Below are 26,283 nucleotides of genomic sequence, written 5' to 3' on the forward strand. Positions count from 1 at the left end.
TGTGGATGAATATGGACTATTGGAGGTTTTCTCATATGATTGTAGGGCATGTACCTGCTCAAAATAAGCCCATTGATAGGCTAGTAATGACGGACAATTCTGTGCTGTATGAGATAGGTTGGAACAAAGAGCACAAACCTCATTAGCTACATTAGGATGATGATTCATTGATTGGTTCAGAGCTAAGACATCTACTTTCTTAGAAAGAGTAGCTAGAGTGGATTTCACATCAAAATCATCCTTAACTTCATATAACCCCTTTCTAGAAACTAGAGGTAATTTCTGGGTTTGATTTGAAAAATCCCCATTGTTGAGAATTGTCAGAAAGTGAATTAAACAAATCCTATGCAGCCCCTTTTATGTAGGTTAAAAAATCTCCTACCATTCATAGACTCAACCATATGACGATTCAACATGGTTAAACCGTTATAAAAACATTGTATAAGTCTCAATTTCTCAAAACCATAGTGGGGACACTTGATGAGTAAATCATTAAATCTTTCCCAACACTCATAAAATTGCTCACCCTCTCCTTGATAAAAATCACTTATCTCTCTCCTAAGGGCATTTGTTTTAGACATATGGAAGAACTTGGTGAGGAACTTATTACTCAATTCATCCCACGTAGTAATAGACCCAGCAGGAAGTGAATTCAACCAAACTTTCGCTTTGTCTTTTAATGAGAAAGGGAACATACGAAGGCTAATTGACTCAGTATTAAAATTTTGAAAACAAAATGTAGAGCATATGTCAAGAAATTCCTTAATGTGCAAATATGGATCCTCTCTCTCTAACTCATGGAAAGATGGTAAAAGCTGAATGACAGAGGGCTTAAGTTCAAAGTGTGTTGCTGTAGTTTGTGGCAACACAATACAAGATGGTTGGTTGTACTATTAAAAAAATGGTCTTTATTGACATTAGAATAGTGTCAGTAATTACTTTCAGTGACACTCGTTAATTGTGTCAGTAATTGGGAGTAAGAAAAATAGTGACACTTGTAAGTAATGTCAGCAATTACTATTACTACAGTATCACTAATATTATGACACCATAGTATTAGTAGTTGTTGATATTATATTAGTGTGTATAATTATTGTTACCATGGTATCACTGTTTAATTTATTTAAAAAATAAAAATTTGAATTGGATAATTGCTATTGATTTATTGGTAAAATTAAAAGGCGCCATAAAATTTAAAAAACTTAATTTATATTACAAAATCTTTCATTTCATATTTAAATATTATTAATATGTCACAATTATACCAAATACAAATTAAAACAAGTACTAAAAGAAACATACAAATTTAGAGTATCTCAAATATAGTTTGAAATGCCCATAAGTAGATATTCAGATTGAAAAAAAAAATGCAAGTATTTAGTTTGCAACAAAATTCTCCTTATTGCCTCTACACCTTGAACTTAATTGTTTTCCCACCTATAAGTGTAACATATAGAATTAATTAGTTTGCTACACAAATTAAGTGTCAGACATTTACAAGCAAAAATGTACTCATACATTACATGTTTATTGAATGCTACAAATAACTTGACAACATATGCGGCCTACACATACGAAAGATCATCAACAGTGTATTCATAACATTCAACATCAACTCCAATTACTAACAAGTATATATTACTAACCTCAAAACTAAACAATAATCTGTAACCAAACACTTGACATTTTCTAGAAATTATAAAAAGCAATAACATAGTAATAAACAGTACCATTTGACAGTAGTTACCAAATATCCTAAAAAATCTTAGAATTGATATTAATCCTTTTTATCTCAAGTATTCTTAGGCTATCACTAATGAATTAAATAAGTATCCCTAAGCCGAAAAATGAAAAAGGTATAGTACCAAACTCTTGCAATACTTTCCAATTTTCTATCAAATCTTCAAGACACAATGATAACAATCACGAGTCAAAATACAACATCAACCTCTTAGAAACTTCACTTCAGCAAATAGAAAACTAAACATATTCAGTTATAGAGGTAAAGCAATACAAAAAGGCTTAAGGTCATTGAGATAAAGAAACCAAAAGGAAAGATTGAAGAAAGATCACTAGATCAATTATATATAGAGATCTCTCAATCATTCACTTAGACACAATGCACTGTCGATTATTTAAAAAGGATGAAGCTTATTTTTGCCAAGGTGATGATTCTTTATGTTTGTCTGTCAAAATAGCTACAAGAGTATTAATATATTCTCATTTTATGGTTGAGAGGTGAAGTCCATTAATAGAAATTCTAAATCCAAAATACAGATACAGAATATAAGACAATAAAACATATATGCTATATTTAAATAAACCATCAAGCAATGATTAAATAAAGCATTACCTAAAAGAGTTCAACTCCTCCCCATAGGAGATAAGACAAAATGCAAGTTTTATAAAAGTCAGCACATGCTAGCTAGGAAGGATTTATTTTGACTTTATCCGGAGTTTGCTGAAGAATTTTACTGCACATTTATATAATAGAAATTTTTAAATCCTGTTTGAAATTTAACCCAAAAAAAAAAGTATAGAGACTAAATACGTAAACTTCATAAATGCGCATGAATACTCCTAAGCTTCATGGATAAACTTGAATGACAAATATATTTTTTTAATGCATTAAAGTACCTGTTAAACCAAGCATGTAATTTGACCAACGTGGTAACGTCCTGCTATTATGATACAAGAGGCTTGCTAATATATGACCTAAAAGGACATGCTACAATAGTGCATCTAATACATAGTATAATTAATCATTGACAAGAGAACTCTCCCCACATCTGAGCATGCATCTCAAACTATCTACTTTACAATTTCTTCCAAGATATATTTCACTCCATATGTCCTAGCAAATTATAACTTGGCAGAATAAAGGTTTTAGTATAAACTTCTTTTAGGGCCCCAATTAATCGAAGAAATTTATTCCAAAAGAAAAGGGAAAGAAAGTACAATAATAAAAGAAAGTCAAAGCCACGTGAGAATAACTAGAATCCAAAAGAAATCTAACACTAGTAAATCAAGGAACAAATCTAACAAAGAATTTGACATATATAATCATTCTAAGGTCCTCAAAGGGTAAATAGAATCCAAAAACATTACAAATCGTTATAGGTACAAAATATTCCCAAATAAATACTGCTAATGAACAAATATTTGCAAGTTAGGAGAAATGATATACTCACAAATTGGGTCCATGATGCTACCAACAACTTTCTAGTCAAAGAACTGTTGATTATTCATTATATAAACACTATTAAATAATAAAAAAGACATAATAGAAAGATCTAACTACCACTAAAGCAACATTCAATACTTGAATAGCCAATCATCCCCATGGACCATGAAATATCCACAGCTCCCATCAAGGTCAGTATACTATGAGTCCCTATTTAAACAAGTAAATGTTCTGGTCAAAATATGACACAAATACACATTCCTAAAAAAATATAACTTTTATTATATAACCATGTGATGTAATTAATATGATATAAATCAGCTTCCCACTCTCCCACGGCAAGCCAAGCTAGCCATCCAAGAAGAAAGCAAAACATGTTTTCATACTATTCTTACCCTACTTTCGGCATAAAAGATTTAAAAAAAAAAGAAGCTGAGGTTTCAAAAGCCTTTTGCTCTGCTCTGTCAAATAAAGCAACCAAAAAGAACACAGACTAAATGAAATCAACTACTGAAATGCGTGCTTCTTAAACAAGAATGATATCAAATACATAACTGAAAAAATTTTAATTTTTTTTAACCAAGTATTCGATTTCAATTGAATACATTAATACAAAAATCAAATAAATTAAAGTAATTTTTCTACTATTATGCCTTTATTATGAACGAAAATTGAAATTCGAAAATAACAGCAGCAGATGACCGTGTCTGTGGTGACTACAACGACGAGCCCCGGCTGACGAGTGATGACTGTGAGGATGCGAGACTGGCTGAAGCTAACGAGTGAGAACCACCATGACACGGCGAACGCACAGTGAAGAAAGCACAAATCGACAATGACGGCACACAGTGTGGATGCTTCGCCGAAGACTACCTAAAGAGTGGTGACACGCTGGCAGACTGCACACGGGCTGATGGTCACAATGGACTAGCTGACAACAAACTGGGTGAGTGACGACGTGCTAGAGAGAGAGATCGTGGCTATGTAATTGTTTCCATGATTGTGATGCTGAGAGAGAGACCGCGGCTGCTGAGACTCAAAGAGAAAGAGAGTTTAGAAGATGAAATTGACCTAGATTAGATTTAGGAATTTACGGAATTAGGGTTTTTTTTATATATATACATTTTTTTGTGTATTATATTATGGTTTTTTTCTTTTCCTTTTAACTTAAAAAGCTTGACTTCCATAAGTCTTGGGTTCGAGTTCTATTTGGAATAAGATTAGAATTATTTTGATTTTTTTACTGATAGTTTAGTGTCAGGAATCTCTTATGTCTGACTTGCAAACACTATGGTATCAGTAATTTGTGATACTTATATGTTAAACACGGAAAATGGTCCATATGTATGTAAATACTGATACTTTTTAATAAAGTGTCACAAGTTAAGTATCAGTAAAGACCATTTTTCTAGTAGTGTTGGCTGCAAGTGGTGAAAAATATTCTCTAAGGGTTTTCTTTGCTTGCACTAGTGGTAGTACTGACAATATTCTATTTGGGTCATCCATCACTTCAGAGGAACTAGCCTGACTACTCTCAATTTTAGACTCTTTTTTGACCAAACGATTTGTTGAATCGTGTTCCCAAATACTCATAAACTAACTTGACAAAGAAAGAAAAATAAAAAACAATTAAAATAAATGGAATTTAAAATAAAATAAATTAAACAACCAAACAATGAATTTAAAGACAAATAAATAAATAAATGTATATATATTTATATAAAATAAAAGACAACCTAAATTATAACTAGTGGAAGAATCAAATCAATCTAGATTAAACTGACTTTTTGGCACAATGCCCGGCAACGGCACCAAAAACTTGTTGTGAAAAATTTTAATATACTCGCAAGCGCACGAATCTAGAGATAGAATAATGGTAATGAGGTTGAACCCATAGAGATTGTTATAAATTGAAAAGTATAATTAAAATCTAAAATTAATATTAATCCTAACCTAATTGAGCAATTGAATTTTTAAGAGAAATTAAACTAATTAAACTAATAAAACTAATTAAACTAATAAAACAATTAAAGTAAAGGAGAATTCAATAAGACAAAAATTACCAAGGTTTCCGAATCCATCACTATTCAACTAATAATTATCTAAATATTAATTAATCCCCAATTTTAGAGTGACAACTCGAAATCAATTTATGTCACCTCATAGATATAACAATTAAGCCCAATTAAAATTAATCTTATGTAGGTTCTTTTTTCTGCTTAATAGTATGACATCTAAGCATCTTATGTAAACATATTGAATAACAAACAGTCAAAGTTTTTCTAAACACTCTATGTAAACAATTTAATGAAAGATAGAATCAAAGATAATCATATATAAACTTTATAGACTCAAATATAGATTTAATCGAATATTAATCCTAACAATCAATAATGCATGACAGAATTAGTGAAAAGAATTTAATAACATCCAACAAATCATGTGAAATAAGAACCATAATTATCAAAGAACATGTATAGGGAATTAATTACAAAATAATTATTTTACTGAATAGTATTTCATCATTAACCTCAGTGTAAGAAAATTAGCTAGACATACTTGAATTGGGAGCAACAAAATAAATAACACCAGTCATGGAAACTAAACAACTACTGCCGCTCCTGTCTTCTGTCTCGAATCAGGTCTCCTTTTGCTTCCTTTTGCGTTTGGTGGCAGCCCCTCCTCCTTCGTCCGAAAGCCAAAAACTTGCTTATATAGGCTTCAAAAAGGGCCCCACCTTTTCAATTCTAAAGCCGAAAGGGTTGGCCTTTAATTTGTTCTGCTCTCACATGTGCCCACCACTTAGAATTGCATTAGGATTCCTTTTTTGAATGCCATGCACATGCTGACAATAATGACAATTGCTTCTCATGTGATGCATCTATTCTCTTCTTGAATTAAATCTCAATAAATTAATTCTTTTAATTCCTTATCCTTCAATTAATTCTCAATTTAATCTCCCTTCCTAATTTGAGTTTCCTTATGCCTTTTTATCCATAATCTCCAATTAATTCTCTATTCAATAAAATAATTCAATTAATTAAAAATAACAAATAAACATAACTAGCAATTATATAATTAAGAGTAAAATATGTATATAAAATATGCCCATCATTATCATATTTAACATTTGAACAACTAGCAAATTCTTCAAACTTCTGATTTCTTTTTCATGATCCAGTCCAGAAAACAACACTCTAACAAATTTTTGCAATTCCATCAATAATCACTCTCATCCCTTCTTTGACAATCAAATTTAATAGATGGGCACAACAACGAATGTGAAATAATTGTCCACACAAGATGAGATTATCTTTATTAAGCTTAATCAAAAGATATTCCATTATGCGGTCATTGGCAAAGCAATTGTCCATAGTCCCATAAAATACTTTATGTTCAAGATTGAAATTCATCATGTAATTCAATAATGTGTCACAAAACTTTAGGCCAGTATGTGAACCTTTTACAGGCTGAAACCTACAAGAAGAAAAGAAAAAAATATATATATTTTGTCAAATTTTGTTTTAATTAACATTTAAGAAAAAATTAAGTTAAATACAAAAAAAAAATGAAAACCTTACCTCAAAACTAGATTTCGTAACGTCCAATAGTCATCAATGAAGTGTAGTAACTGCCATGTACCCTTTTGTTTGGGTATCTGGAGTCCACATATTTGTTGTAATGTCGAACCCACTTTGATTACTTGCCAAGGCATTCAAATTTTTAGCCTTTTCATTCTCGTACAAATCTAATATCTACTTTTTAATTGTATTTCAGGACAAATGCTTTTGCATTGAGTGAAGTGGGGATAATCTCACTAAATCCCTCATGATCAACAATACTTAACATATACTCATGCTTGACAATTGCATGTGCAACTGTTTTCCTTGTGACATCTTGATAAAAAACAAAAGTTTCTTCCTTTAAATGCCCTTTATCATCCTTAACAATATTCAACTTTGCTATGTAGTGACTGATAACTTTTTGCTTTTTCATGAAACAAGATTTCATATGGACATGCAAATGCTTTGTTCCATCATTTTACCTTCTACTAACTTGGAATTGCAATAGTTACATACTACCTTTTGTTCTCCATTAACTATTTTTTTCTCAAAATGATTCCAGACAATAGATCTTAGCTTTCATGTTCTTCCCCTTTTTGATGTCCCATCTGGAATGGCATTTCATGTTTGACCATCATCATCCACATAGACTACATGCACTAATTATGGTGTAGCACTTAACTTGTTTGCTTCCATTAGCCTAAAAATGTACAAAATTAAATAAATTCAATATAATACCAATTGAAATTTTCACTTAAGAAAGATTTTTGCACAAGAATTTTATAAAATCAACTAAAGTATCAGAGCTGTCTTCAACTATAGGCCACCACTTCAACTAAACAAAATGACAAAATCTTGATTTAATTGTGAGTTGTGACAATGAGAGAAATCAATATGAAAAAAATTAATAACTTGAGAGAATTTAGAATTACTAGTGGGTGATGATCGTGAATGGCTATGGAACGATGGCGATGTGGTGCATATAAATGGTGTCATAAGAATGGATGTGGCATGATGTGGGTGATGATCATGAATGGCTATGGCTGTAGTGGAGCTTCAAGACGGCTAGTGAAAAATAAAAATTAGGTATTAACTATTACGTTTATGACTATGCATTAGCCGTTGTTTTATTAAATTTAAGTTTTAAAATGTTTAATGAATATTATAATTAAGACAAAATTTTGGGGCCAACAGAATCTATCCAGCCTTTTCAATATCCTAAATAAAAATTTAAGACTACAATTAGTTAATTAAGTCTAAAAATTTAATAATATAAATATTTTAATATTTATTATTTATACCAATATTTAATATTTTATAATTCAATTTTTTTATTTATTTACTTATAATTTTAAAATATAAAATTAAAATTAAAATAAAAAAGTGGAGAGGTTTTAGAGATTCTACCTTATCTACATCCCTTTCTCAAATAAAAAATTGAGTAATAAATTATTTTTGTCCCTTCATCGATTAAGAAATTTAGTATAAAATTATCCCGTACTCTTTATCCGAATGAGAAAAATACTTGAGAGTACCTGTCTCGTCGGAATTTATGTCATTCCTACGTATCTCTTTCAACGTCTGATTTCCCTTGTTAGTTGTTGTTGTTACTGCATCAATCTCTTGTTCACTCATCATTAGTCGCGCAAGCTACTTTATCGAATCCTCTAGATCTAGATCCATCATTTTAAGCTTTGACCTGTAGTTATCGATCATTAACTCAATCCCGTTATTCACGACGGCGACTTCAGGTCAAAAAGCTAAGGTCACTGCCACTGGAGCTCACTGCCGTCACCACCGCTCCAGCCGCCACCAGCCTTTAGTCACCAAACCACCGACCCAACACCTGAGAGCCATAAACAAAAATACCCTCTCCGGCTGGTGTGTTTTTTATTTGGCTTTTTTCTTTTGTTTTTATTTTTTTTTCAGTCTTGCTTATTTAATGTTTCAATTTTTTAGTTTTTATTTTTATTTTTTTTATGGTGGTTGGTTTTATTATTGACTGTTGGGTGTTGTCTATCTGCTCCTCTTGATATCTTGTATAGTCGTTGATGATGTCAACTTAGAGTTCGGTTCAAAATTGTGTCAATGTTCAAATCGGAAGGATATGCCTGTATTGGAGTTGATAAAGAGCTCTAATAGTTGTGCATTTATATTCTGATGACTTGGTGCAAGTTACTGATGGCTTGGGTTGAGGGCTCATTGAGAGAGATAGTTTGATTATGTTGTTGAGTTTTTGTGATTTTTGGTGTGCTTGTAGTTAGTAGTTAGTATTATGTTATGGCACTCTATGTTAATTTTGTAGTATTATTTTCCTTCTCTGATTAGAAAAGGATCTCCATTAGTTGAGGTTGGCAACAGTTCGTAAAATTTCTTTTCATTGTAAGTAGGTTTAATAGATGAAATTCTTTTTTTCTTTAGGTTTGTAATTATATTTGCTTTTAGGAATTGTTCGATCTTAGGCTTAAATTATAGGTCTTATCCTATTTATTATATTTAAGCTTAGTGATCGTGTGTTTATGTCTCTATGACATTTTATAGTTGGACTAGTTTTCATCGTTAATGAAAGACATATTTTCTTTTTAAACAAAAAAATACAATAATTTATTTTAGTTCTCATTTCTCACCTAATTCAAGTTCATTCTCATTTTGTCCTATTCCAATTATTAATTGATAAATATATCATGAGTAACTAATGTTGAGTAAATCCTCTCATTTTCATTCATTTTTTTTTAATTTTTTTTTAAAATGAGGTGTTATTTAGGGAAAAAGGTTTAAAAAAAAGTGAGATGTTGGAAGATGTCAAAGTAATTAATGGTGCTAGAGGATGAAGTCAATTAATGAGCTGTGCCTTTATTGATGAATGGGGCCGTTGATTGAAGTAGGAGTTTAGGTCAAGGCTGAAGGCCGGTAGGTTTCAACCTGACGTATCACCATGCCAAACACTTCAGATTAACATTTAGGGACAACATTTTGATTCTTGCCATTTTCACATTGGCGCTACACTGAATAATGTTGTAGGCTTCTTATTTGTTGCTTCTATTGATAGCATATAATCTCTCTAGTCGCGTCACACATTGTGCTTATAAGCATTTTGACACTTTTTTTTTGTCTTTTTAACATAAATTGATTTTTTTTTCTTAACACTTATGGTACACTCCACCGATCATGCAGGGAGAAATATATCATTATTTAGGGATCAGGTATTTTGTTGAAGAGGAAAGTACATTGAATTCATATGAAGTTTTATCATGACTAGATTGCATCCATTGGGCAAATATTGGTTCGATAAAGATTTGTCTCTCTAGAGTAAAAATGGAAAAGTTGGGAGGAAAATCGAAGACTAGGGACTTCCATTGAAAATAACTAAAATAGTCAATCTCTCAAACCAATGCAACTTGCAACTCAAGTAATCAAGTGAAGAAACTTTACATTTGAAGCTCCGGTTACTGATAAACAAATTGATTAGAAGTTATACCATAATTGTTGATAGCATACATCTCTTGTGATGAGAACAAAATTGATTACAAAAGCTTATTTTGTTTTTAAACATACGATATCCATGTTAGATTTCCCATATGTGCCTAAAAATCTGATCAGGATCAATCCCTATGCTTTGTGCCCTAAAAAAGATCAGGATCAATGCCTATGTTTTGTTTAACATCAAAACTTCATCCTCAAATGGCCTAAAACAATCCTGAATTGCACCACTTTGACTTAATCCCTTTTATATTTATAACTCAGGAACCTCTAGTTAATAATACATGCTGCTCATTTTCCATATTAACTCTCTTCTTCGTATTTAATAGCACTAAAGGCATTACTTAAATGACATAAAAGTTGTAGAAATCTGAATCATCTCCAGAAAGAGTGCTTTCCCTTCCTTTCCTTTTTAACTTTTCTCTCTTCCTCTCTGCCCTTCTTTGTTTTGAAATCACTGCGTAATAGGTCAAAAAACTAAGAATTCCCACCATTGTTACTCCTCCTACAGCTGTAATGAAAATTGCAGCCCATCTGTTGTGCCTACCAACAACTATATATGATGAAGAAGTAAATGCCACAGAAGTGCATATAGATGCCAGCCACATGAGCTTATTTATCACTTTAGTAACCCGTCTCTCTGATTTTAGCTCTCCCCTCACAATTGTGATTTGTACCAACACAACAGCCAATGAGAAGAATAAAGCAAAGGCATTGGCAACATAGAAGATCTTAAATGGGATTGTGCTTGCCACCACGGATGATCCATCATCACGGTCGCCACCAGGAAGTGTGAAAATAGATGCGAATGCAACTGTTGCGAAAAGCACAGCAACCACTGTGACTGAATTAGTTGCATTATAGAGTCCAAATTTGTGGAGCTTACGAAGATGTTTTGCAATGTCCTGCACGTTTTTGTTGGTTTTTCGGGTTTGTTCGAGCTGTGTATGGACATGTTGCTTGATTTCCTTCACAGTTCTCCGAAGCTCATCACGTGGTTGATTAAGTTCTCTTGCTCTAACTGCACCATTGCGTTCCAAACACTCTTTTAACTCGGCAGTTTCTTCGGAGAATGGGAGACCTTCAGCTATGTCAAGGGCTGTTTTACGGTCCTTTGTTAATATGTTGACATCAATGTCTGAAAGGGCTAGCAATTCGTTCACTATCTGTAGCAAAGAAAATAAAGATTCCACATTGTAACTTCCCTGTACTAAGGTTTAAATAAGGTCCAGAGCACTTGCATTTTCTGAGAAAATAGGAAAAACAATTCATATGAGAATATAGTAACTACGTTTAATAAATTGCCTATGTTCTATTAACATTTGATACAAAATATTGATGGCTTTGTCCATATTATAACTTAAAAAATGAAACTTTTGAGAGAGATAAAGATAACATAACCAAACATATATTGGCAATGATAGCACAACTGCAAAAATCAATACCTCTATTCGCTTCTTTCTGGTGGCTACATGTAATGCTGTATTACCAAACTTGTCGGGGAGCATTGCAATTGCTGAATCTGCCCCAAGAAGCAACCTCACCACTTCAGAGCTTATTCCTTTTACAGCCATATGTAATGCAGTCTGTCCTTTCTTATCGGTATGTCTTGCCAGTTGTGTGTCCTTTTTAAGTATATGTTTTACAACATCAACATGCCCCTGCCTAGCAGCTAAATGCAACGCATTTTTCCCATTGGATCTAGGTATCTTTAGCAAGTGAGGATCTTTAGAAAGTAAAACATGAAGTACATCAACGTGTCCTTTTGTAGCTGCAGTTATAAGTGGGGTTGCGTTTGATTGGCCTAATGTTTTTGTAAGCTCTGGATAATGGTCTAATAGCACCTGGACGATGTCTGCATAAAGGTTTTAATTGAAAGAAAATGTCTAGGGTAAAAGTATATACTTTTTGCTTTAGGACATAAATGCAAACAACCATGTAGCATTTAAGTATTTACAAAAAAAAAAAAGCACCCTTTGAGAATATTCCACTTTAAAATGTTTTCTCTGTAAATATAAATCTGTCTCCTCTCTAACATAATTAATCAAACAATGGATTTGTATAGATTCATAAAGGGTACAACGATCAAGTTTCATATTCTAATGAAAAGCTTAAAAAGAACAAGCATCTACTTATATTAAGGTCAAAGTCAAATATATAGAATCCATGCTCTGAGTATTCTTTATTTTGTTTCAAATTTCAATCAAAGCATTACCTTGATAACCTTGACTGGCAGCAATATGCAAAGGGTCAAGCCCAGAATTGCTCTTCAAAGAAACACCCTCTTTTGTCATATACTGCAACAATTCCTTCACCACATCCAGGTGCCCATTCTTGGCTGCAATAAACAATGCCGTCTCTCCTAACTCGTTCACCTCTTCTACCACAGCTGCCCTTATCTCAACCACCTAATCCACGTATTAACTAACTCAAGATTATGATAAAATTATCTCTTGAATATGAAGCATACATCTTTAAACAGGTCTAGAACTATCCATGCACTATTACATTGCCTTAGGTATTGAAAAACGCTAAAGATAAACTCACCTCAGCATCAAAATCAACACTACTCGTCGTCCCCATCATTTGGGCATCAATTTCACCTAAGATATCCTTAATAACATCATTATCTCCACGTTGTGCGGCCAAGTGCAACTCAGTGTCATTGAGGCGGCCTGTAACCTGCCGCACGTACTTCTTTGAGGGCTCTAATCGCTTGCCAGAAGTGGACACCAGGGACTTATTTGAATTCGAAATTAGTAGAGCTTTGCTAGAATTGGACGCCTTAAGGGACTTACTCGAATTCGATCCAAGCAAGGCCTTGCTAGATTTTGATAGCACGAGAGATGGTCTTGGTGCTGATGTTGTTGGAGAATTTGAAGCTGAATGTGACATGAAATTGAGAACAACCGGCTGGTTTAGTCCCCGCTCAAGATCCCTCTGTCCTGTATTGCATTCATCAACAATAATTTTTTTTTTTTGCAAAATTCATTAACTAACAACTTTTACATAACTCTAATGCCCATATTTAATATAACAATCTACATTTTTACATTCTTCAACTTTACATTACTGGACAAAGATTTGTTATTTGAATATGATATGAAAAAAACCTAAACAATTCATAAATCTAACTTTTTTTTTATGGGAATTCATAAATCTAACATTAAAAAGCTTTTTTTTTTTCATTTTTCCCCCTAATTCTCATACTTTGAAAAATTGCTCATGTATCAAAGAAATCACAAGCCACAATAATATAAATCAACGAATTGAATTTGAATAATGATATCAAATTATTATATCAACATTCTTCAATAATAATATCAACAGTCTTCACAAGCCACAATAATAATATCAACATTCTTCAACTTTACATTACTAGACAAAGATTTGGGATTTGAATAGGATATGAAAAAAACCTAAACAATTTATAAATCTAACATTAAAAAGCTTTTTTTTCTTTTTTTCCCTATAATTCTCATACTTTGAAAAATTGCTAATGTATCAAAGAAATCACAAGCCACAAAAATTTAAATCAACGAATCGAATTTGAATAATAATACCAAATTATCTAATATTAAATGAGGGAATTAATTTCCAATGAGAAAAGGAAAAAACAAATATAAAAGAAAGAGAATATTACCTTCTTCTTCTTCTTCGATTAACTCCATAATGAATTGTGAAAAACAATTACTACATTTGCGTCTTGATGATTATTGATGACGACGGGAAATAATTTGTTAATTCCGTTAATGACACAGGGACCTGCACGAGGCCACCAACGTCGAATTTCAGGAGGGGGGGTTAATCTTTTGAAATTTCAAGGTGGTTTTCTCGTTAAGCTTGGTATGATTCGTTGTTTGCCACGTCGGCATTTCAAGTACGGATGATATTAAAATATTTTGGCTGCTTTGCTATTGTTAGATTTTTCACTTTGTTATTATACTATTCAAATTTAGTAGAGGTATCAAAAATATTTTATTTTACCTCATTATTTTCAATATAATACTTTTTAAGGGAAGATAGAGTGGTGCTATTAACATCTCCTTAAAATCCTGAAGAGACCCATGTTCTTAATGTCCCGTTATAAATTTGATGCATATTTGTAAGGTGTAACAACACTTGTTTTTGACTTTTTGTTTTAAAAATAGCCTTATGCTTTGATGACTGCCATTTTTTTTCACTCTTATTCTCATCCCCTACATTCATTCCATGAATTTATATAATATGTAAAGTTAAGTAGTTGAGTTATCCACATTGATTATAAAAGAGATGATAGGTGAGGATAGGATGAATCACTTCGCCAAAAGGGCTTGTCTTTTAATAAGTTGAATATGAACGGAGGTGGTGATAGGGTTAGCAGGGGCTTCACTTGGATTTTCCAAATTTTTAAATCATTTTGATATTTGTCCCATATTTAATTTGATTTACCATAAAAGCTCTTGTTAAAATTTAAAAATAACTAAAATATTAAATATTTGTTTGTACGCTCTCAACCTACAAAGAAAGATTGATTTGATGTTCCTAATATGGATGATTGTTTCTAGCCCAAGGATGATGACAATGCAAGGTCAAAGATCACAAATATGCATGGCTTTCTTGTTGAATTATTTTATGCAAATTTTGGACATGTAACTTCAAGAATTAAGTAATCATTTTAATGAAGATCGAGTTGCTTCTTTGTTTGGCATGTTTGTGTCCTAACGACTCTTTTGTAGTTTTTGATAAACCGAAACTACTTCGTCTTGCTAAGTTTTATCCAAATGATTTTTCTCTAATAAATCTTATGGTACTTGAAATTCAACTTGATATTTATATTATGGATGTGTTTTGACAAATTGGTGAGCTAGCAAGAAAAATGTCTGAGAATAAGGAAGATAAATTGTATTCATTAGTTTATCTATTGGAAACATTAGATTGATTTTACCAGTTGCCACAGGTATTATAGAAAAGCATTTTCAATTATAAATTTTCTAAAAAATATTTTGTAAAATCGTGTGAGAGATTAATACTTAAAAGATATTCTTGTTTTGTATGTGTGTGTATAAATATATGAGTGATGATACAGCCACAAACTCTTGTATAAACTTATCTTGTACAAACTGACGTGGTATTAATTCATTAGTTGAATGAAAATATAAAATAATATAAATAAATCATGTGGGCCAAACGATATTTAATTCAACTAATGAATTAACGTCACATCAGTTTGTATAAAATAACTTTGTACAAGAGTTTGTGTCTATATCATTATTCTAAATATATATTACGTAGTTTTGATAATGAGGTTATTGAATTAATTTTTTTAATGAATTTTATTTTGATAGTTTTATTTGTTAACTATTTTTTAAAATTATATTACTATTTAAACCTAGTCATACTAGGTTGAATCCCTAGCACCACCATTTGGATGTCTAGGCCTAGAGCTAAATTCTAGTGGCAGAATGTGATAGACTCAACCTCTCACGAAAGAATTGGAGCCAAATTCTAGTAGAACTTTGGTTCGGGAAATTGTTGAGTAGTTGAGTTGTCTCGTATTAAAAAAAAAAAAGTGATAAATGAACTAGTCACTAATAATAATTTTTTCGGATTAGATAACTGTTTATCCTAATAAGTCGCCCAACATAGAGGATGGATCAAAATTGACAATTGTTCTGTTTCGTTTCGTTTGGTTGGTGAGATTGAGAAGGGGATTTGGGATACTCTTTTAGATGTATCTTAATTGTCGAATTATACTAGTTGGCTTTGTGCATTCTTTTATGACACTGATTTAAAAATTAGAAAAATTAAAATTTAAAATATTTTAACGACCACACAGATTGGGCCTTAAGATTTTAGTTAACAATAAGTGCATTTGGAATTTAAATGGATTAGGCTACGGTATAACTGTAATATTGTGTTATAATTATATTTAACCCATGAATATTTAGTGAAATTCATTAAAATTCAACGACCGAATATAATTATAGTACAGTATCACAATTCCACCACAGTTTCCCTCAGACGAGTGTATTCAAAAAAAAATCTAACGAAAACAGTGTCGGCAATAATTCCTTTATCAGCGTTCATGTTTGAGTAACTGTGTCTGTGTGTGACGTTTTTTGAACGCTTCAAATGGAACAGAGAAACAACTGTAACGAACGTTGATTAAATTTAGCTCGAAGCTATCGTTTCAGTAACTCTCATCCATTAATATCAATGGGAAACTCACACGGGCATCATCATCATCACCGTAACGAAGCTAACAGTTACTTCCCACACCAAACGCCTACTCCTACCCCTCCGCCCTTTAAATTTGGCCCGTCTGATCATCATCAACATCAACCTGCAGCACAATTTCAGAACAACTCGACGATGTCATTGCCTTACGCTCACGTTGATTGCAGCTTACGTGCTCTCGCCGGCCAGGCCGAAGGGTTCGGTCGCCTCGCCATTGGCGGTCTCCACGGACCCCTCTACCACGTCACCACTTTAGCTGGTAATTTTACTTATGTCTTGTGAGGTCTCCTTATTATTGCCTATTTCGCTTGCTTAATTTATGAATCTCGTCTAGTGTTTCTGTGATTTGTTAAGAATTTGTTCTGTGGTTTTGAGATATATATAACAGCGCTGGTTTATGGAGATATTGAAAGTGTTTGGCAGAATGGTTCTGGCATTTGGGTAGAGGCTTATGAAAATAGTTGAAATTTTAAGTCCTATTCTGTGTTTACTGCTAAAAAACAAAGAGCTTCAATGAAGTTCTTAGTTGGGTATAACCAAAAGGGCATTCTTGGAATAGATTGGGAAAAAGAAACTTGACACTAATGTAAATCGGTGAGCTTTTTGGATGTTTATTGTAACTGTGGTTATAGCTTGTGCTTAATAATTGGTTGCTAATGCTAGTTTATAATATTGTTATGGCGAGCAATAGCTTGCGTTTTTTAAACTACTGATTGATGATGTTTTTGCTGCTCATTGGCACTTGCGATCTTCTTCACAGATGGTGTAGTGGTCTATGTTAGTAATGATATTCCTAATTTGTTATCTAATATAATATTTTATTTTTTTATTTATATATGGGATTGTAGATGACGGGCCAGGATCACTTCGAGAAGGATGCCGCATGAAAGAACCTCTTTGGATTGTCTTTGAAGTGTCAGGCACCATTCATCTCCGCTCTCACTTGAGTGTCTCATCTTACAAAACCATAGATGGCCGAGGACAAAGGGTGAAACTTACAGGAAAGGGTTTGAGGCTGAAGGAATGCGAACATGTTATAATATGCAATCTAGAGTTTGAAGGTGGTAAAGGACCTGATGTTGATGCCATTCAAATAAAACCTAAGTCAAAACACATATGGATAGACCGTTGTAGTCTCCGTGATTATGATGATGGGCTGATAGATATCACCAGAGAAAGCACAGATATTACAGTTTCTAGGTGGGATTAATCATTCTGAAAAATTACTGTCCTTCTATAGGTACATGAAGATCATGGTTCTAATAACTTCAAGCATTTTTTTTGTAGGTGTCACTTTTCATCACATGACAAGACCATGCTCATTGGAGCAGATCCCTCTCATGTTGCTGATAGATGTATTCGAGTGACCATTCATCATTGTTTTTTTGATGGGACTCGACAACGACATCCACGTGTTAGATATGCTAAAGTACATCTGTATAACAATTACACCAGAAATTGGGGAATTTATGCTGTTTGTGCCAGTGTTGATTCACAGGTGATAATGCTATCGATTGAAATCCTTGTTCTGTTTGGAACCTGTTTAGAAGGTTGAAAGATTTGAACCTTTTCTAGATTTTCTCTAATATCTTATTTGTTTTTTCATCAGATATACTCCCAATGTAATATATATGAAGCAGGACAGAAGAAGATGGCATTCAAGTATCTTACAGAGAAGGTAAGTGTTCTTTCAATTTTTTTCTTTTCCATTCCATTTCTGAATCAATCATCTAGATTTTTGTGTTTTCAGCTGTATATGGGGTGAAAATACGGATGCAATTCACAGATGTAGAAACTTTCTTTAGTAAAATGTAGTAAGAATTATGTTGAGAAGTGTTTCCAGAACTGATTACCTATTCGTAAATTTAATACCAAAAGCAATCAATTCCCATGGTGTTGATGGATGTTAATACCTGTCAAACTAATGGATAAAGTTAAGATAGAGGGACGATGTCAACTCTCAAACTATTAGAAAAAGGAAAAAACAGGGGGACATAGAATAATTGGACTTGCTTTTCTGCCATGACTAAACCTGAACAGAATTGGTATTATGCTTACTTCTCCAGAAGCATGTAGCCCATGGTTGCCCTCCGATTTGTGATTAAAGAACTGCCATAATTCATTACCACTGTGACTGTGACAAGTTTTTTGGCATTCACAAAAAAGAAAGACTCCACTACAGGAAATCAGCATCCTAAGTTCTTTCTGTTTCTTTTATTTTTGAAAGTTTGAATTAGTTACATCAATGGTTTAGATAGATTGTGTGAGAAACGTTTGAGTGTATTTGGATATCTGGGATATTAACCATGTCAGATCAATGGTTTAAAAGTTACAGGAGCTCAGAAGGCCTATTATAGATATATCCTCTCATCTGTTTTATGCCACTGGAAGTTTATGAGCTGGTCCATTGCATTGGGTCTACGAATGCTTATGCAGCTTGACTTGATAAACACAGTAGAGTGGCACAACCTCAAAATTCCATTTAGATGGAACTTTCTGACTGTTTGCAGCAAGTTCTTTTTTTCAGGTTATAGTTTTGCATCCAATGGGGTTAGCCTAATGAAAGCAACCAAAACACCTCATGATCCTGCTGCTGATTCTTCCAGGAAAAGCGCGGATGTGACCAATTTTTGTAGAGGACTGTAGGATATGATCGCCTTCGTACTAAGTTTTGTCATCATACTGATAAACTGTTTGATTAAGGATGAAAAAACCCTTGGCATTCTTTTCCTTCTGTTTGCAGGATAAGTTTTCTTCGTTTAACCGGAAAATACTACAATTTTACTTGTGATCAATATACCATTGACTCTGACTTGTTATTTGTATAAGAAATTATTCTTTTTTATCATTGCTTTTTTGCATGTAGGCATCAGACAAGGAGGAGGCAAGATCTGGTTGCATAAGGTCTGAAGGGGATTTGTTCATCACTGGAACTCAAGCTGGGTTGATGACTGAGGCTGGTGAACATAGCATGTTTCACCCCAGTGAATACTACCCCACTTGGACTGTTGCTGCTCCTACCGATAATCTCAAACAGGTTCTTCAGCATTGTACAGGATGGCAAGACATTCAACGCCCAGCAGATCAACCAGTAGCTGCTCAGTAAACTCAGAAAAAGTACTTGTTTACATTCACTAATTCATGTTATCAATGTTTACATTTCCTAATTGATATCATCAAAGTACATTCGCGTGTGTATGTTGCAGCCACTATAGATTTTGTAATGATAATAAAATATCAAATAATTCCATGCTTGTGTCACTTGGTGTGCCTGTACTTCTTCCCTCTTCCCTACATTTTATCGGTTGACTTTAATGTGTTTAGAAATTGCTTCAATTGTAATCTTTTTCTGTTTTCCTGGAGGTCCTACGTCATATTAAATGTACCTTTTCATAATTTTGTCAGCAACACCTTGTGGGAGTAGTACACATTTTTTTCCTTTTTACTTCAAAATGCTTTCAATTGTAATTTTCTTCTAGATTCCTTGACTTCCTACATCATAATAAATGTTCTTTTTAATAATTTTATCAGCAGCATCAACTTGTGGGAATGACACCCATTTTTCCCTTTCTCCTAATTTGTTAGTTAGACTTGCACTACATGATAGCGTGGAAAACCTTGTGGTGCCGTGATTATTTCATTAGAGTTTGCTCTATGCTCTTTCTTCTGGAATTGCTCTTATCTTTGGGTCTTTTTCATTTAATTTTGGAATCAATAATTCTAGAGATAGCAACACTCCAGCCGGAAATCAGCATCTTAAGTTCTTTCTGTGTTTTGTTGTTTTTGAATGTTTGAATTAGTTATATTAATGATTTGGACAGATTGTGTGAGTAACATCCGAGTATCTTTTGGATATCTGAGATATTAACCATGGCGGATCAGGCTTGGCTAGGAATTTAGTGTGACATTGGGTGCGTTGTTAATATTATGAGTCGAAAAGGAATAGAAGCTTCAGTAGGCCTCTTATAGATGCATCTCTCACTTCCGGTTTGTTCCACCAGAAGTTTGTAAGCAGGATTCTTCCTATCGAGGCAGCGAATATTTTGTACTGCTTGACTCAATAAACAGGGAACCACATTTAGATGGAATTTTTTGACTGCCACAAGTTCTTTGTTCAGCTTATAATTTTGTACAGAATGGTCTTAGCCAAAATGAAAGCAACCAAAATGCCTCACGATCCTACTACTGACTCTTCCAGGAAATGCATGGATGTGACCAATTTTGAGTAGAGGACCATAGGATATGATTGTCTTTATATGACCTGGTTTCATCATCATACTGATGCAATATTTGTAAATGATGAAAAATTTCTTGGCAAGTTGGTGTTCATTTTCTTCTGTGTGCAGTATAAATTTTCTTCATTTCGCTGGAAATAGTAGAATTTTACTCATGATCCATGTAAAGTTGACTTTGACTTGTTTTTGCATAATGAATTAATTTTTTTATCATTGCTATTTTCCATATAGGCATCAGACAAGGAGGAGGCGAGAACTGATTGCATAAGGTCTGAAGGCGATTTGTCATCACTGAAATTAAAAGCTGGGTTGATGGCTGAGGCTGGTGAGCATAACATGTTCCACCCTAGCGAACACTACTACACTTGGACTGTCGCAGAGCGTACAGATAATCTCAAACAGTTACTCCAGCGCTGCACGGGATGGCAAGACGTTCAATGCCCAGCAGATTAACCAGTAGCTGTACAGAATAAGTGCTTGTTTACATTTCCTAGCATTTGCTGTGTGTATACTGCTGCCACTTTATTTTTCACAATGATAATGAAATGTCAAATACTTCGCCGTTTATGTCACTTGGTGTGCTTATATTTCTCCCCTGCTGCCTACGTTGTAATGTTGACTTCATTTATTTTCCTTAAAGTCCTGCATCAGATAAAAAGTTCCTTTTAATATGTCATCAATATGATACACATTTTTCACTTTTAAGTTGAGGTCCTACCTTATCCTAAATGCTTTTTCTTCATAATTGTCATCAGCATGCGGGAGTGGTTAACAGTTATTTCCTTTTTTTTCCCCCCCTTTTCTTTTAATTCATTAGTTGGACTTGCATTACACAATAGGAGGTTTAATTTTTTACAGCCAACATGTCGGTATCACAATTATTTTGTATATATGGTGATGGTTAAGTTAGGCCATGTGAAGTCATTGTCTCACTAGAAGTTGCTTTATTTTTCCAGAATTGCTCTTAAGTTTGTCACTTTCATTGAATTTCGCAGCACTCCAGCTGGGGAGCAGGGACAATAGTGAATTGTAGCAGGAAAAAAGGGACTTGAAATAGTAATCATTTCCACCAAAAGGAAATGTCTGAGCATGCAAGTTGAGCTTTTTTTCGGGGGGGTTTCTGGTCGAAATTAATTGCAATAGTTGATTATATATCCACCGGTAAGATTATTCTTCTGTGCAAATGTACTTGTTGTATGTGTGAATATGAAATTTGTCTTGCTAGAAAAAAACAAGAATGCATGATCAGAATCTTCTGTTTTACTAGTATACGATCAGAGCTTCCGCCGGAGCAGCTGTTATTATTTGACTCAGTTACCTTTGTGTTGTGGGTGGAAAAATCTCAAGTCCAGTTGATGACCTTCGATTCTTTTCATTGACGGCTCCTTTCAAATTCGATGACATGTAGTGTGACACCTTAGTTACGTACCCCTTAAAGCAAAGCTGCTAACACCATTTTGTAATCATGTCAATAAGCTTCTTCTTTGATTGGTTTAAACTATAAATGGCAAAGGCTAAAGTTTCAGTTGTTTTAACTATTGCCTATCCAAATATGAGTGATTGGGGTCAGGCTCAGCTGTAACTTTCTAACTTAACCTCACACACACACACAACTTCCTTACATATTTAATCTCTCTTACACAAGAGCTCGTTGTTGTTCATAAAGATGTCGCTCGGCTATCATAAAGTCACCGTGCACTAATAAAAGGCGAAAGTGGCATTCCTCTTCGTCTTCATTTTGTAGGAGGAAAAATATTGAAGTCTCCGTAAAGACTCAAATTAGTGGCATAGACGGCCTACTTTAATAATAAAGATTGACATAGACCCTGTTTAATTTTGAAGTTGGGCAATTATAATTGAAAATACTAAAATATTTGATAAACACTAATTGTTGCAGCTTTAAAATTAAATTGCTTTAATATGTTATTTGTATGATGGAAAGTCTATAACATTTTTACTATTTTTTTAATTATTATGTCAAAATCATATTTACCATACACTATTAATTTTTTTTCATAAATATATATTTTTTTAACATCACCTGTAACTTTTAAGATATAATACCTTAATACCAAATAGGAGCGTAATCTGTCACAATTTCAATCTAAATGATATCATAACAGTACTTTTGACAATGCTCCTTGCTAGGATTCGATTTTTCCTATTTAGTTACAGTGAGCTTGGATAAAAATTAATTTTCATTTTACTTAAATTATATTGAGGATCATTTTCACAATCAATCCATTGCTAATCAATCCATTTGCTATTACGGCTCAATAAATTTGTAATTTGAAATGTAAAATTTATATTTTATTTCATATTAATCTAATAAATTTATTCAAATACTAAATCATATTACAGGCAGAGCCCCCGATAAGTTAGTTAAGTATTCAAACCGTCGAACATAGAATGGATGTTAAAATGTCATTATAAGGTACACATTTCATTCTCTGAATCAAAGTGAATCTGATTTTGTATGTACGAGTATACACAACAATAACAACAATCCGCATTCAAAGAAACCATATGATACATTAGAGGTAATATAACTAATAATTAAATATATGACATGTAGTTAAATTTAATATAACTACACTTATATGTTGGTTCTTCAAAATAAATGAACACATAATCTAATATATATAATAGATATAAAACCTCTTATGTACTCTAAAGTTTCTCCCGCACTATGTATATATACTTGACACAAAAAATCGTATAAAACTCGGCAATTCAAAAATTACAAAAAAAAAAGCATGAAGCATCTAAATTGTCAACCTTGAGTGCCGGCGATTTAATGACGACAACGTAGACGAGGACGAACCCCTGCCTCCTGCAGACTCAATATCACTCGTTTCGAAGAACAGGTCCGACAAGTAATTATCAACATCTTCAGGGGTAAATCTGACAAATAACATCACGTTTCTCTCTCCCACGGTGACCTTATGCGTCTCGTAAAACCTCCCATATGCTGCCAACAGCTTTCTCGCGATGGTCTCCTTAATCTCCTCTCTCAGTTTCGCGTACGGTACCACACACCAACTCTGTTGCTTGTACACGTGTTCGAAGCTCGAATTAAAACTCTTGAAATAATCCTTCGCCTGGCCTGGCGTAATCACAGCCGTCGGATTCTCCGGTAGTGATTTAAGAACCGGGCCCCACGCCACCCTCGCGTAGCTCGCCACGAACTGCTTCAATTTCGCTTCGTTCTTGTTGATCCATTCCTCGCCGAGGAGGAATTGCAGGTTCGACGTGCGGACTTTTGCAACCACGTGTTGGAGATTGTTCGCCAAGAATAGGTAAGCCAAGTGAGCGTCTTTGTAATGCTTCGCTTTGGCGTCGAGTTTGCAGAGGAGAGAGACGATGAGCCACGCCACGTGTAAGGTGACGGCCGGCTCCGGAGATTCATTGTCAGCGGTGGTTTCGGGACTTTCGAAGTATGAAACCAGCAGCGATGACGTCGATTTCGCCGGGGGGGCCCAGTCGGCAAGAATATCCCCGAGGATGTTGCTGTAATCGGCGAGGGAAGTGAGGTAATTCATTACGTCTATTGTTAAATGATGAACTCCGCCACCTGGCACTTGCGTTTTGGACGAGTCTTTTTGGATGTGAGTCTCGAAATCTAAAATCATTTGCCGGGCTGATTCTCCAATCTTGATCAGAGAAGTGAGAGCTTTTGATCGGAGGGCGGAGGTTGATTCGAAAGAGAAGATCGATTCAATCTCCGGCCAGCTCTCAGCTATGGCGGTGTACATGTCAAGCACACGAAACATTTTCTCCGCCGGTGCTTTCTTAACTTTGATAACAAGTTCGGGGAAAGCGAACAAAAGGGCGGCGCCTTCTTTGGAGATGTCGGTGAAGCAAGATTCTCTGATGGATTCCGAAGAAGCGAAGACGTGATCACAGAGGATTCTTTCTCCGGTGAAGAGTGTTTTCATAGCTATCTTTACAGCTTCCAGCCAGTTCTTGATTTTCAAGTCAATAACTTGCCAGTCCATTTTGTTGATCTGAGAACTGGTCACTCGCTCCACGCCGAGGCGATAAATGCCTTCATCGATTATAGATTTGCGTATGACCTTGTATACTTTTATACACTCTTTAGTGTAGCCGGCATTGATCATGCAATCCGCTATCGATTTCAAATCAGCCATGGCGGTTGAAGACGCCTCTTCGACTTCAAAGATGGAATCACCAGCGTCGCGAACTTCATTATCGTCCTGATCAGGGGAGCCTTCGTCGTCGTAATCAGACAAGCTTGATCTCGCAGACGTCCGTGATGATCTCGTGGAGAGTGACTCTGGATCCAGGTGGGCCCGGTTCATGGATAGAATTTGGTAAAACTCTTTCTGGAGCCTCTTCATGGCTACTTGCATTAGGGTTTGAGCTTCTATTAATTTCGCAGAGGATGAATTCTCCGACACCAGCAGATGCATGGTCTTCTGTAAATCGTCAACGCACCTCAAGAACTGCATGGCCTCTCTTTTGCTCTCGTAAAACAGCGAAGTGACTCTAGCGAATGTTGATGAGCCTGGATCCCATTTGGTGATCATTCCGCTGGCGGCGTCGATGATTTGATCAACCGGGGATACTGAGATGCTGCTGCGGGGAAGAGTTAACAAAGGAGGAGATCTTGAAGGTGATGAATGGGTGGTGTAACGAGAGATGGAAAACGAAGGCGTTTTCGGGCTAAAGCAGATACTCCTCATTCCTTTGTTTGGCAATTTAGCTGATCAAGAGGCAGAGACACGTAAATATGTGTTTGAGGTGAGCAAGGTCGTGTTTGTTTCCCGAGATAAAAAAGGGGAATTTCTTTTCTTTGTGAGTGATGAGGTGAAGGAAGAGTGAGAAGAGGAAAGAGAGAAGATTTCGTTGCGTTTCGTTTTAATTTGAGAAGAGAGTTTCGTTGGTACCTGGCGGTTGTGAGGGATATTTATAAACGAGGGGGATGAACGATGCCGTTGTTTTCTTGTTTGGAAAGGAAGAAGGTGGTGTTGGACTTTTTGACTTTTCGAGTCTTTCTACGCGGTACACATGTCATCGACGTAAGCCTTTATTTCTTTTTCTTGACAATGAGACAATATGCAAATTAAAATAATATAAAACAATAACAATAATAATAATAATATAAAAAAGTAAAACAAGAACACGTACGCTATTCTCTTGGATACATTTTTTAAAGTCACCATGTTATTAAAGGCCCACGTCCGGATTATATTGTTAATATATTTTGGTGTAACAAAAGTTTTGGAGATTCTCTGTATCGCTGAATTATATATTGCCTTTTTATTGGCTATTTATTTTGCTTTTGATAACGATTTGCTCTGGATGGAGAATGATTCTATTTCGGCTTTGTCTTATCTTAAAAATGATTACTACGATCCTCCTTGGCAATTGTGTTTTCTTTAGTTTATCTGGGACACGGCTATGCAAAGTCCCTGTATCGTAGAGGGGATCAACAAGGTTGTTTGGCTGCCATCTGGCAGCCAAACAACTTTTATGACTGGCAGCAACCGGTTTTCCAGCCGGTTGCTGCCATTAATATGTATTTTTTAAAATAAATTAAAATATAAAATATAAAAAATAAATAAATTTTTTTAAAATA

General features: G+C 34.3%; 3 protein-coding genes and 1 long non-coding RNA gene across 8 annotated transcripts; 2 read left to right on the forward strand and 2 right to left on the reverse strand.

Annotated features, from left to right (window-relative positions):
- Window positions 1-8,144: 8,144 nt before the first annotated feature.
- On the forward strand, window positions 8,145-9,296 carry LOC102614638 (uncharacterized). The gene is made up of 2 exons (XR_008055810.1): window positions 8,145-8,628; window positions 8,814-9,296. It is a non-coding gene; the product is annotated as an uncharacterized LOC102614638 (long non-coding RNA).
- Window positions 9,297-10,571: 1,275 nt separating this feature from the next.
- On the reverse strand, window positions 10,572-14,063 carry LOC102614349 (ankyrin repeat-containing protein ITN1-like). Its single transcript, XM_025100233.2, has 5 exons — window positions 13,871-14,063; window positions 12,775-13,172; window positions 12,443-12,635; window positions 11,673-12,082; window positions 10,572-11,393 (listed from the first exon to the last, which is right to left on the reverse strand). Exons 1-5 carry the CDS (start codon window positions 13,896-13,898, stop codon window positions 10,572-10,574), a joined length of 1,851 nt encoding a protein of 616 aa, XP_024956001.1. The 5' UTR covers window positions 13,899-14,063.
- A 2,164-nt stretch (window positions 14,064-16,227) lies between these two features.
- On the forward strand, window positions 16,228-21,253 carry LOC102614939 (probable pectate lyase 4). Of its 5 annotated transcripts, XR_003065944.2 has the most exons (7): window positions 16,230-16,705; window positions 17,295-17,646; window positions 17,734-17,944; window positions 18,056-18,124; window positions 19,313-19,548; window positions 20,913-21,054; window positions 21,088-21,253. XR_003065944.2 is itself a non-coding variant. In XM_052443494.1 (6 exons), the coding sequence occupies exons 1-6, from the start codon at window positions 16,426-16,428 to the stop codon at window positions 21,132-21,134; spliced, it is 1,101 nt and encodes a 366-aa protein (XP_052299454.1). In that variant the 5' UTR covers window positions 16,228-16,425; the 3' UTR covers window positions 21,135-21,253. The 5 variants fall into 5 exon arrangements, 4 of the variants coding, with proteins under 4 accessions (XP_052299454.1, XP_052299453.1, XP_006480722.1 ...); XM_052443494.1 differs by lacking the exon at window positions 19,313-19,548 and having other exon boundaries at window positions 16,228-16,705; XM_006480659.3 differs by lacking the exon at window positions 21,088-21,253 and having other exon boundaries at window positions 20,913-21,086.
- A 1,841-nt stretch (window positions 21,254-23,094) lies between these two features.
- LOC112495495 (exocyst complex component EXO70H1-like) lies at window positions 23,095-25,573 on the reverse strand. The gene has a single exon (XM_025099560.2). The coding sequence runs from the start codon at window positions 25,385-25,387 to the stop codon at window positions 23,447-23,449; it is 1,941 nt and encodes a 646-aa protein (XP_024955328.1). The 5' UTR covers window positions 25,388-25,573; the 3' UTR covers window positions 23,095-23,446.
- Between the last annotated feature and the right edge of the window lie 710 nt (window positions 25,574-26,283).

Source organism: Citrus sinensis, chromosome 6 (assembly GCF_022201045.2).
Source record: "Citrus sinensis cultivar Valencia sweet orange chromosome 6, DVS_A1.0, whole genome shotgun sequence".
Lineage (NCBI taxonomy): Eukaryota > Viridiplantae > Streptophyta > Magnoliopsida > Sapindales > Rutaceae > Citrus > Citrus sinensis.